Consider the following 16,439-nt stretch of genomic DNA (forward strand, 5'->3'; position numbering starts at 1 on the left):
TTCTACACATAGAACATTTGACATGTCCATAAAGTATTAATAAATAAGTATTTCAATTTTCGTAGCATTTGTCATTATTTGTGGCAAATCTTGCTTTCAACTTTGTGCCATAGAATTTGTCACTTGAGCCAAACCACTCATTTTACAGAAAAGGACACTGAGATCTGAAGTATTTGTTGTTCACTCCTGTCAACTCCAGTGCTGTTGTAGTATTCTATGTTACCAGTATTACCTTAGTTATAAATTGAATTTGGGATATATGATTTCTAGATTTTTCTAAGGTCTCTTCTAGCCCTAAACTAAATTTGCCACAGGAAGTCACCATTTTAAATAATCAGAGCTTCATAGTTATGGAGCTTTAGATATAATAGATATAGATATAATAAAATCTCTGAAACATGAGAAAATGCAAGAAACACTTATTGGAAAAAAAATTGAAAAAAATTTCTATGGAAAAAATCTTAGAAATCTTTTTTAAAATAATTTTTATCAATACCTTTGTTTTACATCACTTAAATTTTCAACTTAGCATTTTCTTTCTTTCAGAGAGCAATCCCTTATAGCAAAAGAATAAAGGAGTTAAAAACAGTTTAGCAAAAATAAACTTTATTTCCAAAAATGACAGTGTGTGTATGTAATTTAACCCTTAAGGACAATAGAGAACTGGCCCTATCCTCTGCAAAGATGTAGAAGGAAGTATCTTTTTTGGGGGGGATCATGCTTAGCAATTACAGTTTTTTAGCCTTCATTTTGATTATTTTGTTGTTCTTTTCTATTTATGTTGTTGTACCCGTTGTGTATAGTGTTTTGCTGATTGTTTGCTTCATTTTACATCAGTTCATTTAGTATTTTCTTTGTTTCTCAGTATTAAAAATAGTTTTCTTAAAGCATAGTAACGTTACATTTCATTTGAACACCATTACCACACTATAAACTTTCCCTAGTTGATGTGCATTTGCTTTTTTTCTACTTTTTTACTATTATAAAAAGTTTCCTATAAATATTTTCTTGCATATGGGGGCATTCCTCTTTGTCATTGAACCCCTGATATATGCCTCGCAGTAAAATTTTTGGGTCAAAGAGTATGAACATTTTAATAACTTTCTTTGCATAATTCCAAATTACTTTCCAGAATGGTAAGACCATAAGATAGTAGTTCCACCAATAACAAATTAAATACTTTTCTTTCCATAAACCTGTCACATTTGTCATCTGAAATCTCATAATTGTTTTGATTTGTGTTTCCCTTATTAGTAGTAATAGGAAGCATTCTTTATCATGGTTAATAGTTTGTAAATTTTCTTTTAAGAATTGCTTATCCATGTCCTTTGACTACTTATTTTTTGGACAAAGGTTTTTGGTCTTATTGATTTCTATGAAGTTATCTATATATTTTGGATATTAAACTCACCAGAAATATTAAATATGAATTTTTATCCAGTTAACTATATCCCTTTTTACCCTAGTTGCATTAATTTTGCTTTTTACAAAAGCTTTTCAATTTTATGTATTAGGAATTCTTTTTTGGGGGGGAGGTAAAGTTAATGATCTCTATTTCTTGTTGGTTAAGAATTTGCCTGCTAGCTATAATAGTGAAAAGGTATTTGACATGGTTGTCTGCTAATTTTTTTTTAATGGTATGATCTTTAATATTCAGATCACGTATCCATTTTGGGTTTATTGTAACATATGTTGAAAGATGTTGGTCAAATCATAGAAATGTAACAGGAAGAAATAGTAAGTCAGTGCTTTTTCTCATAAAATGAGCATAACTTAAATTCTCTGTAATATGTCTGACTTCTTGCCTTCTTCAATTTTCTAGATGTAGGAAATGATTGAACATCAGTTGCTTAGATTTACTTGACATTTTTATGAATGGGCACTATAATCTATTTAGAAATGATTCATTATATTTTTATGTACCATAATTTTGCCTGTTCTCCTAGTCTTTCATGTGATTTGGTACAGTTTGAAATAGAATAAAATTACAATTTAAATTTGTGACTAAGTGAAAAGTACTTTTCAGTGGGAGGAACTTCTTATCTTTTTTTATTTAACCTTAAGGACAAAAGAGGAGTATCCCCCAACCTTTTGATTTACATAGAGAACAGGAAGTCTCTATAAATTGTTAGTTGTAATGAACTTGAGCATAATAGTTAAAATGTACTCTGTAGCCCTATCAAAATTTTTCAATTGTTGATTTAATACTGACAAATTCCATGTTTTCTTTTTCATTTGGGCATTTGGTAAAATGTCATATATACTTTGGGTACTTCATAAAATCCATCTGTTAGTTAAACATTCTGAGGAAGGGGCCCTCACCTCATTTTCCTTTAAAATGAAACATTGTCAATATTTCTTTCCTTTAGACATGTGATTGTGAGGACCTCACCCAATCACAGATACACGTTTACACTGAGAACTCATTCATCGGTTGTTCCAGGCAGTATTGCATTCAGCTTACCCCAGGTAACACTGATATTCACATATTGTCTCCAAGAATGCTTGAAAATAGTGGCAAAATCATTTTTTTATCTAGATGTCATCTTGTATCTTCTGATTCAAATAGAATATACAGGTGGGTGCTATGTTACAAAGTTTTTTATTTCCAGGAGTTTTTTTTTGCCATGACCATCCTAAGTATCTTTGCTTTCCATGATTTTTTTCTTTTTATACCTTTTACTTTTGCTATTATGGTAATTGACTTAGATCATTGAAGCAGGAGGCCCTTTATCAAGTTAGTCCAGTATTAATACCCAAAGTAAAACAGAAGTTAAAACAGCAATCTTCTTATTATCTTATCTCCTAAAATTATATAATACAATACAATATAATGTAAAATTGTTATGTAAAACTACACAATACAATTTATTTTTAAATCAGTGTTCTAATATATGCATTTGACAGCTCAGAAGCATGTTCAATCCACATGTCTGATTGGGCTCCCTTGGTAACCAAAGACACTCTGAATTTACTATTATAACAACTCTAAAAGTTTGATCTTTTTATTGCTCTTCTTGTAATAATACCAACAATCACATTATTTTTATGGTCAGATGGATATCTTTCTAATTTGCTTCGAGCACATAGCACAGTTATGATACTTAGAGACTTTAATAAATATTTATTGACTGACTAAATGCTTCTTCAAGTTGCTGGTTAGTGTCAGATATTAGCTTGTATCTTAAAAAGGCAAGCAGCTTTAATATCTGAGAGCTACCAGGAGGACAGAGTTGAATAAAAGAAACCTAAGCTATGGACCAGCTCCAGGATTATTCAGAGAGTTTTTGGCAGATGTTTTATTGAAACATTTTAGGATTACTTTAGTGTGCATGAATTCTGACCTCAAAGTATTCTGTTCTATCCTATACTTTAGAGTTTCAGAGACTTAAGCAGACTAATCTATTCTGTACCTTCTGAGAGAGAGAGAGAGAGACAGAGAAAGAGAAAGAGTAAACTATGACTTAGAACAGTGGTACTCAAAGTATGCTCTAGAGAATCCTGGGGCTCTGAAACCCTTTTAAAGGGTCTACAAATTCAAAAATATTTTTATTTCCAGTATGGTAAATGTCTATAAATATAATACAGATAAACAAAAACGCTTTTGAGAGATACTCAATAATTTTTAATAAGATAAAGATACTGAAAACAAAAGTTTTAGAACCACTAACTTAGACCAATAGTTTCAAGCTGGAATTGCATCTAAAAAGAAAATTTGTATCCATAAATTACTTGTACCTCTATATCTAAATCTTTATTTCCGTTTGCAAAGATTTGCCAATTTGGTTACATTTTGTTTCAACAAAGGGAAACTATTTATCTGAACAGAATGTTCTTGAATATAAATTGGGAGGTTAAAATTGCTCAGTCACCTGTGAACGTCTGAATATAAAGATACCTGATTTAGAGAATCCTTAAGGCTCTTATTTTGTGATAAATGACTTACAATAGCTTATTGTGGTACAAGGTAATGAGAAGTCTTATGTGAGAAACCTTTATTATGATTTGTTTTCATGAATTGGCTTCTGGAATCTAGAGAAAATCAAATCAAAGGAAATCATGGAAGGATAATTTGGTAGAAGAGAATCTGGGTGGGGAAGTGAAAGGTAAACAGGAGTTAACTGATTAACTAGTAAGGCTTAAGCAGAATGAAGTTCATACAAAGATCTGTGATGCTCAAGCACATAAATATCTTGGGTTTTCCAATCCTCCAATAATGACTTCTTTCACTGTGCTTTGGATATTAATCAGAAGTGATTAATATTAGAGGGAAAGAGTCAGAAATTCTGTATGTGGTGTCAAGAGAGTCCTAATCATATTCAGAGCCCTAGGACTCTAGAGGACCTTAGGGCCCTCATTTTACAGATGAGGAAATTGAGGCCTATAGAAGTGAACTGAGACTCCAATGATTATACAAGATGCAAGTGTCAGAGGTGAGATTTGAGCACAGGTCTTCCAATTCCAAAGCACTGATTTTGTATCCTGCCTCTGGCACTTACTAGATGTCAGACGTGAAGCAAGTCATAACCTCTTTGAATTTTAGTTTTCTCTTTTGTAAAAGAGATATACCTATTCACAGTGAATAAGGACCAGATGAGATAAAACATTTTAAAAAGCTTGAGACTCCATATAAATGCCAACTGCTCTTAATATTATCTTTATCCCAGACTTAAAATTTTGGCCTTTCTTTTCCTTCTGGCCAGTCCATATGTCTAGAATGTGGAGAAAGGCTGTGAAGGATTAAATAATCCATGTTGCTGATTTTTGTCTCTTAAACTGTGTGAAAATGTTTTCAGAGAATTTAGAACTGGAAGGAAGCTGAAACATTAGCTATTCTGTTTTTGCAGATGATGAAGTTGTCCCAGGTCATGCAGAGAGTAAGAAGGAGAATCAAGACTTGAGTTCAGGTCCCCTAACCCTTCATTCATTGTTCCTTCTATTATATTGTGGTTTGTTAAATTGAGCTCTGTGGGGAAAAAAATTGAACCAGTTTGTAGAGATAATTCATTTTTCTAAACCCAGAATAATTTTTTGTGTTATTCATTGCTTATGAAAGACAGTGTGGTATGGTTACTAGAGACCTGATATCAGAATCAATGAGATCTAAAAGTAGCATGAGTATTGATAGAGAACTGTTTTCTGAATTAGGAGGCTTGTTTCAGTTCATGCCTCTGATTCATTCCAGCTGTGTGATCCTGGGCAAAGGCACTTAACCTCTCAGTGCCTCCAGGCAACTCTGAAGACTCTGTGTACTTTTTTTTTTCTCAATAGAATTTTATTTTTCTAATTACATGTAAAAATAGTTTTCAATATTTATATTTGTAAAATTTTTGAGTTCCAATTTTTTCCTTTCTTCCTCCCTTACCTTCCCTCTTCCCAGTATAGCAAGCAATCTGATATAGTCTATACAAATAAAATACTTTTTTAAAATAGTATTTTATTTTTCCAAAGACATATAAAGATAATTTTCTACATTTGCTTTTGTAAGACTCTGTGTTCTAAATTTTTCCCCTCCTTTATGTTCCATTTCATCAAGAAAGCAAGCAACCTGATATAGGCTAAATATACGTACAATCATTTGTAACATACTTTCCATATTTATCATATTGTGAAAGAAAAATGAGACCAAAAGGGGGAAAAATGAGGAAAAAAAAGTTTTAAAAAAAGATGAAAATAAGTATGCTCTTTACATTCAGTCTCCATAGTTCTTTCTGAATGTGAATGGCTTTTTCTGTCCCCAGCCTGTTGAAATTGTCTGGGGTCACCACATTGCTGAGAAGAGCTAAGTCTATCATAGCTGATCATCACATAATTTTGCTGTTACTTTATACCATGTTTTGCTTACTTCTCTCAGCCATTCCCCAATTGATGGGCATCTACTCAATTTCTAATGTCTTACTACTACAAAAAGTTTTGCACATGTGATGAAGATTATACTTTTTAGAATGTTTGCTCATCTGTCTTGATAGAAAAGTTTATGCCCTGGGGAGTTTCATATGCCAATGAAATCCAGGATTTGTAATTTATTTATTGACTTTGGACTTCAGACTACTAGCTAAAAATCTGTTAGTGGGGATTTAAAGATATCACATATCAGATTCATGCCATCACTTTTAAGTTAGATACATAAAAAGAGTATTCCTTTTTATGAGATTAAAGGTAAATAATGACTATAGGCAGAATCATTTATGCCCCTTCTTTTATCACTGATTTGGGGAACATACTCAAAAAATGAGGGTAATACCTCATTTATTATTCATCATCAGCTATTTTGTGTAAGTGATTTTTTTTTTTTTTAGGTAACTCATGCTATCCCCGTTAAAATTCTATAGTTGCAATTTTATTCAAACATTTTTGAAAGATATTTCTAAAATGTGTTATATATTGTTCTGCCTTTTAAAACAGAATATTGATTATCAGTTACCTTTTTAATGATGATTCTGAGTAATCCCATAAGTAGGTATAACTTTTTTTTGGTGCTTTTACCTACTTCACTTCCATCAGGTTTTCTAATGGTAAGTTTATGACTTTTATGATTTCTCACTTATTGTTACTCTATCAACTTTCAATATCCCTTCATGACCTTTCTTATTTGTTTATTAGTCTCCTTTATAAAAAGAAATGAGGTCATTTTGTTTGTTAAGGATTGTGTGGTAAATAATAGTATATAATCTCTGAATAAAAATTGAGGATCTCCCCATAAGAAAATGTTAATTTACTCAATCATTCAAGATTTTAAAAGTACCTATTACATGTAAGGCATTATACAATACAAAGACTGAAGAAACGCTCTTTTTGTTCATGTAATTCATAATGTAGTAAACTTGACTTTTTGAAAATTGGTGGGCTAAACTACATTATGGACAGATTAATACATGGATTATATCCTATAAAAGCTTATGTTTATATGGTATTTTAGGATCTTGAAGTATTATAGGTATTATCTCATTTGATTTTCAGTAAGTATATGAGATATGTAATGCAAGTATTATTATTCTCCCCACTTTATAGGGGAAAAAGTGGAAGTTCAAGAGAAGTAATTATCTCAGATCACATTACCATTATGTGGGGAACAAGGACTGTGTACCCAGGTCTTTTATTCAAAGCCTCACTTGCTTTATACTTTTACTCCATCCTGCCTCCTTACATAAGCAATGTATTAGACTGTTTTTCTGTTGAATGTGTATATTTTCTGGGAACAAAGTTCTTGCCATGTTTCTTTACCTTTGATTAGTTATTTGTTTCCTAAAATGCTTTCTTTTTTCTCTCTGTAGCGGAAATGGGCTGGGCTTTCTATTGGACAAGAGATAGAAGGTAAATATATTATTTAGCTCTTAAATTATTTTCTCCATGAATTCCCAAAATTACTGAAATGAATGAATCAGTATTTTTCTTTCCTTGATTGTATGTCAGTCAATAAGAATGGATGTTTGCTATGTTAAGAAAACTATATTAAAAACCCAGAGTATAAAAAAAAATCTATAGTTCCCACCTCCTAGGTTTATAGTTGAAGGGGGATCAGGACAGTCACATATTATATAGTTTGCAGAATATATATGAGAAAGATATGAAATTTTAAATTTTTTTCAAAACATAAAGGGCAAACAAATATAACTCTTTGGAATTAACCTGCATAATAAGTGCTGAGGCAGGAAAAGGGTGAATGTGATCTTATTGGAGACAGATGAATTTAGTTGGGGAACATTTTCTTTGTGTATGTTTATGGGGAGAAGCAGATTTTACAGTTTTTCTTTTTTCATTTTGACCTTAAACAGCAACAAACTTGAACATTACAGTGTAAGAAGAAGATGTGAAAGGAGGATCATCTATGAAACTGTAAACTTAGGTTATTTGCAGTTTTTTAAGTGTATGGTAAATTTAACACTATATTAACAAAACTGCCTGCTTCTGTGTGTTTACTTTGAACTTCTTTCTCTGTTATGTGTTCTTTTAATGTTTCACTATCACTGTCACTACCCACCAACTCTCCCTCCCTACTTTCAAAACAGAAATTTTCTATTGTAACAGATGTAGTCAAGTAAAACAGATCAATATATTGGTCATGTCTGAAAACAGAAGTTGCATTTTGTACCCCCAGTCCATCATCACCTCTTGGAAGAAGTAGGAAACATGCTTCATCATTGGTCTTGGTTAAATGATTAAATCATGATTAGTCTTGGAATTGATTGAGATTCTAGGTCTTTTGTAGTTGTTTTCCTTTATATCATTATTCATTATAGAAAGTGTTTTCCTGATCTGCTCATTCCTCTCTATATGAATCTTTCCATTTTGAATCTTATCATATTCCTCATTTCATAAGGAGCAGTAAGAAGTGGACTTTAAATAAGATTTTGAGGTGAAAGAAGAATAAGATCTGGCGGAAAGAATAACAAAGGATAGTTTAGGAGATGAAAATAACATAAATAAGAGCATGGGAGGAATAAATATAATTGAAGGGCAGGAAATAAGTTTACTATGATGAACCCAAAAGTCTGAACTGCTTTTTAGCAGGAGAAAAGGGTAGGTTTTGCAATGTGCATAGGATCTTGAAATACACACTAAAGAATCCTGTAATCTCTTCCTTAACTGCCTGCTTCCTTATCTGTCTAATGAAAGAATTGTCTAGGTTATTTTTCTTTCCTTCTAGTTCTAAAATCTTTTCTATATTAAATTTTATTCGAGTCAAATGGAAGTCCCTGTATTTATCTGAGTTTCATCACAGTAATTCTTTAAAAAAATTTTTTTATCTCAGCCATTTTTTCCAGTACTATAATTTTACTACAAATAATGATTACTCAGCACTACAAATAATAGTATTTTGTTTTTACAATTATATGTAAAGACAGTTTTCAACATTCATTTTTGTAAAATTTTGAGTTCCAAATTTTTTTCCCTCCTTTCCTTACTCCTATCTCTTTTCTGCCCTCAGACAGCTAGCAATCTGATATAAGTTATACATATACAATCATTTCTTTTAACATATTTCCATGTTAGTCATGTTGGAAAAAAAAATCAGAACAGAAGGGAAAACCCACAAGAAAGAAAAAGGTAAAAATAGTATGATTCAAACTGCATTCAATCTTCATAGATCTTTCTCTGGATTACAGATGGCATTTTCCATCCCAAGTTTATTGCAATTGTCTTGAGAAGAGCTAAGTCTATTATAGTTGATTGTTACATAATCTTGCTTGTTATTGAGTACAACATTCTCCTGGTTCTGCTCATTTCAGTCAGCATCAGTTCATAGCAGTCGTTCCAGGCTTTTCTGAAATCAGCCTCTCATTATAGTATTCCATTACATTCATATACCACAACTTATTTAGCCTTCCCCAATCGGTGGACATGCATTCAATTTCTTATTCCTTGCCACTACAAAAAGAGTTGCTATGTTTTTGCATAAATAAGTCCTTTCTCTCTTTTATGATTTCTTGGCGATATTGCATCACAATGAATATTAAAGAAAATGATTCTAAATTTCATTCATAGGGGAAACTGGGGAGAAGTTTGAAGAATTGAATAAGACTTGAATAAGTGTTGTGGCTATAGAAATGGATAAATACAGGATCTGAGGAAAGCTAACAAGGAAAAATTGGAAGTCTTTGAAGTTACTTTCCCAAATAGAATGGAACATTTTTTCCTGAGTTGGTTAGGAAGGATGAAGAAGGCTATGAGAGAAAAGGGTAGGAGAATTATAGCACAATTTTCTCAGTGAAATGGATTAGTAGTAAGGGAAACATCAAGGAGGAGAATTTGGAACTTGAAAGAAAACAGAAGATTTTAAATAATTAAGGGGTGTATGGTCTGTAATAAGGGAAGAACAACATTGTCTAGAGATGCCTGTGACAACATGTAACAGTTGAGCATAAACTTGTTTTGGGTTGGGCAAATGATACTATATTTTTAGCTACAGCACATTCTAAGAGCAGAGGAAACAGGTAATATATTTTCTTTTAAATTTACTCTTCAGAGTGTTCAATTCTCTTATCAAGGATATGGCTACTTGCCAGGCACCTGCTCCTCAAATGTAGGGATTTTCTTTCTAGTAATGTAGGCTTTTTATGAAACAGTCTTGTGAGAAAAAAATAATCATCATGAAGATGATTTTAGTTAGGTTTGTCCTTCCATGATAGACATACCGTCCTGTCTATACCTGAAGCATTTCTTTTCAGTTGGGTGTGAGTATTTATCAGAGTTTCTATCACTGTTACTTTCATAATGATTTGGGTCATTTTAGTATGATTTTAGTGAAGGATAAACAATTTAATAAAGCATTTTCTGAACCCTTACTAGAGAAAACCTAACAAAAACTAATAGCAAATATTAGCATCATTTGCTTGTAGGCCAGGGATTCCGGCTTGAGAAGAACCTTTTGTTTATTTATTTTTTAAGTTTTATTGATACTTTTTATCTTTACCTTATAGTCATTTTGCCTCTTTCAGTTTTCTTTTTATTATTAAAAAAAATAAGAAAAACAGAAAAGTAATACAAAGAAGAATAAACAAATCAAAAGAAAACATTGTCATAAGCCCAGTAGAACATCAAGGAGGATTCAAAATATATAACAAATTACCAGTTTAAGAAAGTATATATTAATAGAAAAAGTTATATTCACAAGTGCCTGTCTTTTCTTTACTTCCTTGTAAATGTTCTTTTATTTTCTTCTGTGTACCTTTACTTTATTCTTTTTTTTCCTTTCATCCCCTCTACTCCCAAACAAGCTAAAATTAAGAAAAGATATATTTATGTGTACATAAGTAAATATACAAACATAACCACACACATTTCCCCCTCAAATCTTTTATTTTTTTAATTTTTAAATTTATTGTTAAAATGAGAGTCCTTTCAAAGCATAGTAATTTATATTTTGGGATTTTTCAAACATGGGAGTTTTCTTTTTTCTTTTTTACGTGTGTGCGTGCGTGCGTGCGTGTGTGTGTGTGTGTGTGTGTGCATGGGGGTTATTTGGGGTTAAATCACTCAACTAGTAATTGTCAAGTGTCTGAAATGGGATTTATTCTCAGGTTCTCCTGACTCCAGGGCCGATGCTGTTACCTACCATGCCACGTAGCTACTCCCCCTCCCCTTTTTTTCTAAATGTCAAATTATTAGGAGACTAAATCACAGAAATTTATAACTAATTGAATAACAACAAACTGTAAAGAAAGACAGTTCTAAAGACTTGATTCTGATCAGTCCAGTCACCAGTCATGAATTCAGAGGACTGATGATAAAACTTATTACCATTCTCTGTAAGAGCGGTGATGGATTCAAAGTATGGAAAGAGGCATTTTTAAGCATAGCCAAATTGGGAATTTGTTTTGCTTGAATAGGCATATTTATTAGAAGAGTTTGGTTTTTCTTTTTACTCTTTTGACTTTCAAGGAGGAGTGGCTAGAGAAGGAGGCTAAGTTGCCAGAATGAGAAAAGAGTCATTGAAACATTGTAAAGAAGGTATAGGAGATGATAGAAGGCCAACTGGCAGTGTAGGTGAATAGAAAATAAAGAGAAATGGAAAGTATAGATGAACACAGGACAGTTTTAAACACTACTTGTAGAATTCCTTTTGTATTTAAAAGGAAAACAAACTACACATAATAGAAATTTACTGTTTCATGTAAACTTTTTCTTTACTACTTCATATTTAGAATAAACATTTTTATTTGGTGTTTTAAGTTCAAAATAAAACACTTTTAAAAGTTTCCTTGCCTAGTGGATCACATCTATTGTGTTTTGTTTTGTTTTTTCTAGAAAAAGGATAGGGGTTGGAAATAATAACTTGGACCACAATTTGCTAGGAATAAGTTGATGGAAGAAGGTTTCACATAAAAGATTCCTGTAGTCATGTTTCCTTCACATGGAATAGTGTCAGAAACATTGTTAAGTTCCTTACAAAGTGAAAGGTGAAAAGATCTGAAGTGGTCTTGTGAAGGCAAATATAAGGATAAGAGGAAAAAAAAACCCAGTAGTATTCATAAGAATTATGAATAAGATTCATGCATCATTTTAAAAATTAGCATTTAAAGCACAGTAAAAATTAATTATATAAGCTTTTTCAACTTTTAAAAATCAGCATCAGTAAATGCTACTGTTATTAAAAATTAACACTTTTCTATATTAAAAAATAATGTATGCTGATGAAATTAATTTTGTATTGAGAATCTTTTTTGTGGGGTTCTTGTTTTGTGTCATTCTGATAGTCATTTGCCATTTAGTTCTCATTAATTCTCTTTTATTAACCTTGTTTTATTCTTGATAATTGCTTCATGTTGGTAGAGGACTGTAATTTTTAGATCAAAGGGGTCAGAACATTGTTCTTAATTATTAATGGTACTTCAAAGCTTGATGTCTTAGTTTGAATTTAGGAACTTCGTTTAAATTGAAATGTTTAATTTAACGTTTCATTTCTGCTTGCAGAATTGTCTTTGTGACTTTGTACTATGTAGTTCTAAATGTCTGTCGTATGTAAATGCTGTTATTATGAATTAGCAGATAATCTGTTTTGATATAGAAGAAGTAAAAATCAGAATATTAATTTATTAACTAAGTGACTGAATCACCAACAGTTTGCTTTTAATAAAAAATAGAATTGGTTATGTAGGAGCCCAGTAGATATACAAAAATCTTTCCTTTCCTTCAAAACTTAACTTAGATGTTACCTTCTGCATGTCTTTTCCTGATGACCCTGTGCCCTGCCACTAGTGTCATCTCACTCCTTAAATTTTCCTAGGTCATATTGTCTGAATTTCTTCCTTATATCCATCATATCTTACCTTGTACTTTTATTTCCTATATACATCATATTCTTTCTTCTCCCTTCCCCTCAACCCCAGTAAAATGTAAGCAACTTGAGGGCAGACCTGTATCATATTTTATCTTGTATGTCTGATGCCTAGCATAATGATTTTTACATAAGTAGTAGTTGCTTGAAGTCTGATGAAGGAACAAACGTATTTTTAAACAGTGGTATATCACATAAAATATCTACAATAACAACAAGCATTTAATAAATGCCTATTGTATGAAGAGTGTTTTTAGGCACAGAAGAGAATCTTTTCCAGGCCTTGTGCTGAAGTGCTACAGTATGTTATGTCATGTCTTAAGACAATGGAGCTTTTCTCAGAATAAAATTTCTAACTGCATAAAATATGTAGAATTACAAAGAAAATCAATTATCAAAACCCAGGTTAAAAATTCTTGCTCTAGAGGAATTTACATTGTAGTAGGAAGAATGAGACAGATACCTAACTAATACAAATTAGGATATGTCAGGTGCCAAGGACAGGTCAAAATGTCAGGATAAATTCATAAGGGAAGAAGGAAAGGAAGGCTCCTTAATGAAGGTTGTACTTATACTGAACCCTGAAACAAGGGAAAGAAAGGTTTACCCAAGCAGAGTTATAGGAAAAATCTTTTCCAGGAGTGGGCATACAAAAGGTTCTGAAATGGGACAGGGTAGGATAGATTGGGAAACAGTACTCACTCTGGCTGGAGTATGAAATGTTTGAGGAGAAATACTGTGAAATTAGGCTTTGGTTTCAGATTGACTGCCATTGGTACATGCTATAGCAATAGGTAAGTGATATGACCAGACTAGTAATTATCATATGTCATATCATTATTTTGGTAGTGATTGCAAAGGATTAGTTGATGTTAGCAAAAAGTAGAGGCAGAGAAAAACTAATTAGGTAGCAGTGATAGTTTAGATGAGCAAGATGAGCCTTGAATCAGAATGGTGACAATGGAAATGGAAAGAAGAGGGCAATTGGAACTGTTGCAAAGATATAATTAGTAGATTTGGCAATTACTTTTATATGGGCAATGAAAGAGAAGGAAGAGCCAAGAATAACTCAAAACTTTCAAGCCTAAGTGAATGAAAGAATGAAAATGTCATTAATGAAAATGAGGAAAAAAGGGCAGATTTAAGGATTAAATGGATGTTGAAGTTTATTGAATTTGAAGTATCATTTGAACATTCAATTAGAAATATCCAAAAGGCAGATGGATTGGACCCCAGGAGACAGGTTTGTCTTAAAGGTTTAAAAAATAAAACAAAACAAAACAAAACATTGGGAGTAGTCATTTGAATCTAGTTATATGATAATTGAAACATGAGAATTGTTATGATGTAGTTTATGAATCTTTAGGAAATCAGTGTAGTAATTTAGTCATCTTTTTATTGCAAATAATATAAAAACAAAATTGAAGTTATAATTCTAGAATAATTATGGTTTAAAAAATTTACTGTGATAATTTTTGGATTTCTGGAATCATATCATGATAACTTAATTACAAAAGGGAACAAATACTAATTAGCATCAATATCAGCTTTAGCATTTTAGGATATGAGTTATGAGGAATTGTTTTGATTGCAACTTTATGTATACTGTTATTATTTTGTTTTTTACCCTTAAAGATGAAGAAAATCACTTTTTTTTTTTTTTTGGTGGAAGGAAGAGAATGACTCTACAACATCTCTTATGATATACCAAGCATATAGAACATGCTCAGTCAGTATTTTTAAGTGATGGGCAAAAGCTTTAAATCTAGTTCAGATTCCTTAGTGAATGAACTTCCTTTTATAGCAGTAGCTTTAAAGTGTTTTTGGTCTGTGGATTAATTTCTTAGGACAAAAGATCTTGCCAAACATTTATTTCATCATTTCTCTTTGCCTCAGAGGGAGAGGGTTGGACAGCCTACCCTATGATGGTATTCTTTAACTCATGCTATTTTTGGACTATAAGAGTGAAGACAGAGACAGTGTTGTTTGGGCTGAGGTTGGTTTGTTTTGTTTTGTTTTGTTTTTTTTAATACTAGAGGTAGCATAAGGAATGGAGGGAAATTTGTGCATTAGATTTGTGATCTCTAATATTGAGGAAAGGAATCTCCTGGTGGGACTTTATATTATTTCCATTCTACTTTATTATCATTGATAATTCTGTGTAGACAGTTAAGATTTCTATTGTGATATTTATATGATGTACATATTTTTAGTTATTTGAAGTATACTGTCTTTGTTGTCACTAATAAAATGCCTTTTTCTCCCTCTAGTTTCCTTATATTCATTTGACAAGACAAAGCAGTGTATTGGCACGATGACTATTGAGATTGATTTCCTACAGAAAAAAAGCATTGATTCTAATCCTTATGACACTGACAAGATGGCAGCAGAATTTATCCAACAGTTCAACAATCAAGCTTTCTCAGTGGGACAACAGGTATTTATTCCTTTTCATCCCAATTGCTTTATTAATATCCCAATTTCCTGATCATAATCTAGTTATAGTAGATAATTCATTTTATTTCATTGGGACTGTTAGACAAAGTCTAAGAAAGCAAAAATGGAAGAAAGATTAAAATTAAGTAGGCTTATTAGGATATTAAGTGTTTTCTCCCCTTAACTCTATTATAGATAGCTTTTTCCCTTTTCTCAAATGTAAACACTTTATCCTATTTCATATACATATACTCATTTTATTTCCTTCCTTGAGATATCTCCTCTTTAGTACCATGTGTAGGACATCTGCTCTAGTTTACCTAAGAGACTTCTTTAGAAGTTTACCTAAGAGACTTCTTAGAAGTCATTTGCTAAAGTTTCTCCTTTGAGTTTCAATTGTCATAAATAGCAAATTATATTTTCTTACTTGTGAATCTCATTGGTAGAAAATACTAGCATGCTGATAAAATTTGGTATTTTCAAAATGTAGATGTGTTTTTATATAATATTGACTAAGAATAAATATGTAAACAAAAACATACATGTATATATACATGTAAACATGTATGTTTATAAGCATCTGAGAGTGCATATGTATATGTGAAGATATGTTGGTGGTTTTGTTACGCACATGTATCTTTGTACATCTACATGTATGTCTATTGTATACTATTTTTGTTTTCTCAGACCCAGTTAGCTGCATAGTTAAAATTGCCCTTTTCCTTGTGGCCTTGAGATAAAATATCTAAAATATTTTTCAAATTCTAAGCCTCATACAAATGAATTATTTTCTTCATCATTTATTATCATTGTTATTTAGGAGTTGACTTTAGAAAGGAAGCGCACAATTCTGGTTGCTAGAGAGTAGAATTCTAGACCAGCATCACTCACTGATAGATGTGTTTACTTGAGTTGTCTGAGAAGTCTTGTTCCATATCCTTTTAACATTGCTAGCTAAATATAGACTCGCTAAGAAGGATTTTCAAGACACATTTTGATAGACACCAGGTGGTAGATACAAAGCATTCCTTCTTAATAAAGTAGACAATTAACCTCACTCAATAAAAATTGTTCATATTACAGGTTGCTTTTTTTAAATAATTTTAAAATTTTTATTTTACACACACACACACACACACACACAAACACTCTCACTCTTATTTAGCATTTTTTAAGATTGTGAGTTCCAAATTCTCTCTCCTATTCCTTCCCCCAATGCACTGAG

At 31.7% G+C, this 16,439-nt stretch overlaps 1 protein-coding gene across 1 annotated transcript in view; it reads left to right on the forward strand.

Annotated features, from left to right (window-relative positions):
* Positions 1-16,439, forward strand: part of NSF (N-ethylmaleimide sensitive factor, vesicle fusing ATPase) — a 199,771-nt gene that overhangs the window by 38,092 nt on the left and 145,240 nt on the right. The window contains exons 4-6 of the mRNA XM_031968650.1: positions 2,370-2,469; positions 7,275-7,314; positions 15,049-15,215. Of these exons, the coding sequence (XP_031824510.1) occupies positions 2,370-2,469; positions 7,275-7,314; positions 15,049-15,215 (307 nt within the window). The remainder of the gene's footprint in view (positions 1-2,369; positions 2,470-7,274; positions 7,315-15,048; positions 15,216-16,439) is intronic.

Source organism: Sarcophilus harrisii, chromosome 4 (assembly GCF_902635505.1).
Source record: "Sarcophilus harrisii chromosome 4, mSarHar1.11, whole genome shotgun sequence".
NCBI lineage: Eukaryota > Metazoa > Chordata > Mammalia > Dasyuromorphia > Dasyuridae > Sarcophilus > Sarcophilus harrisii.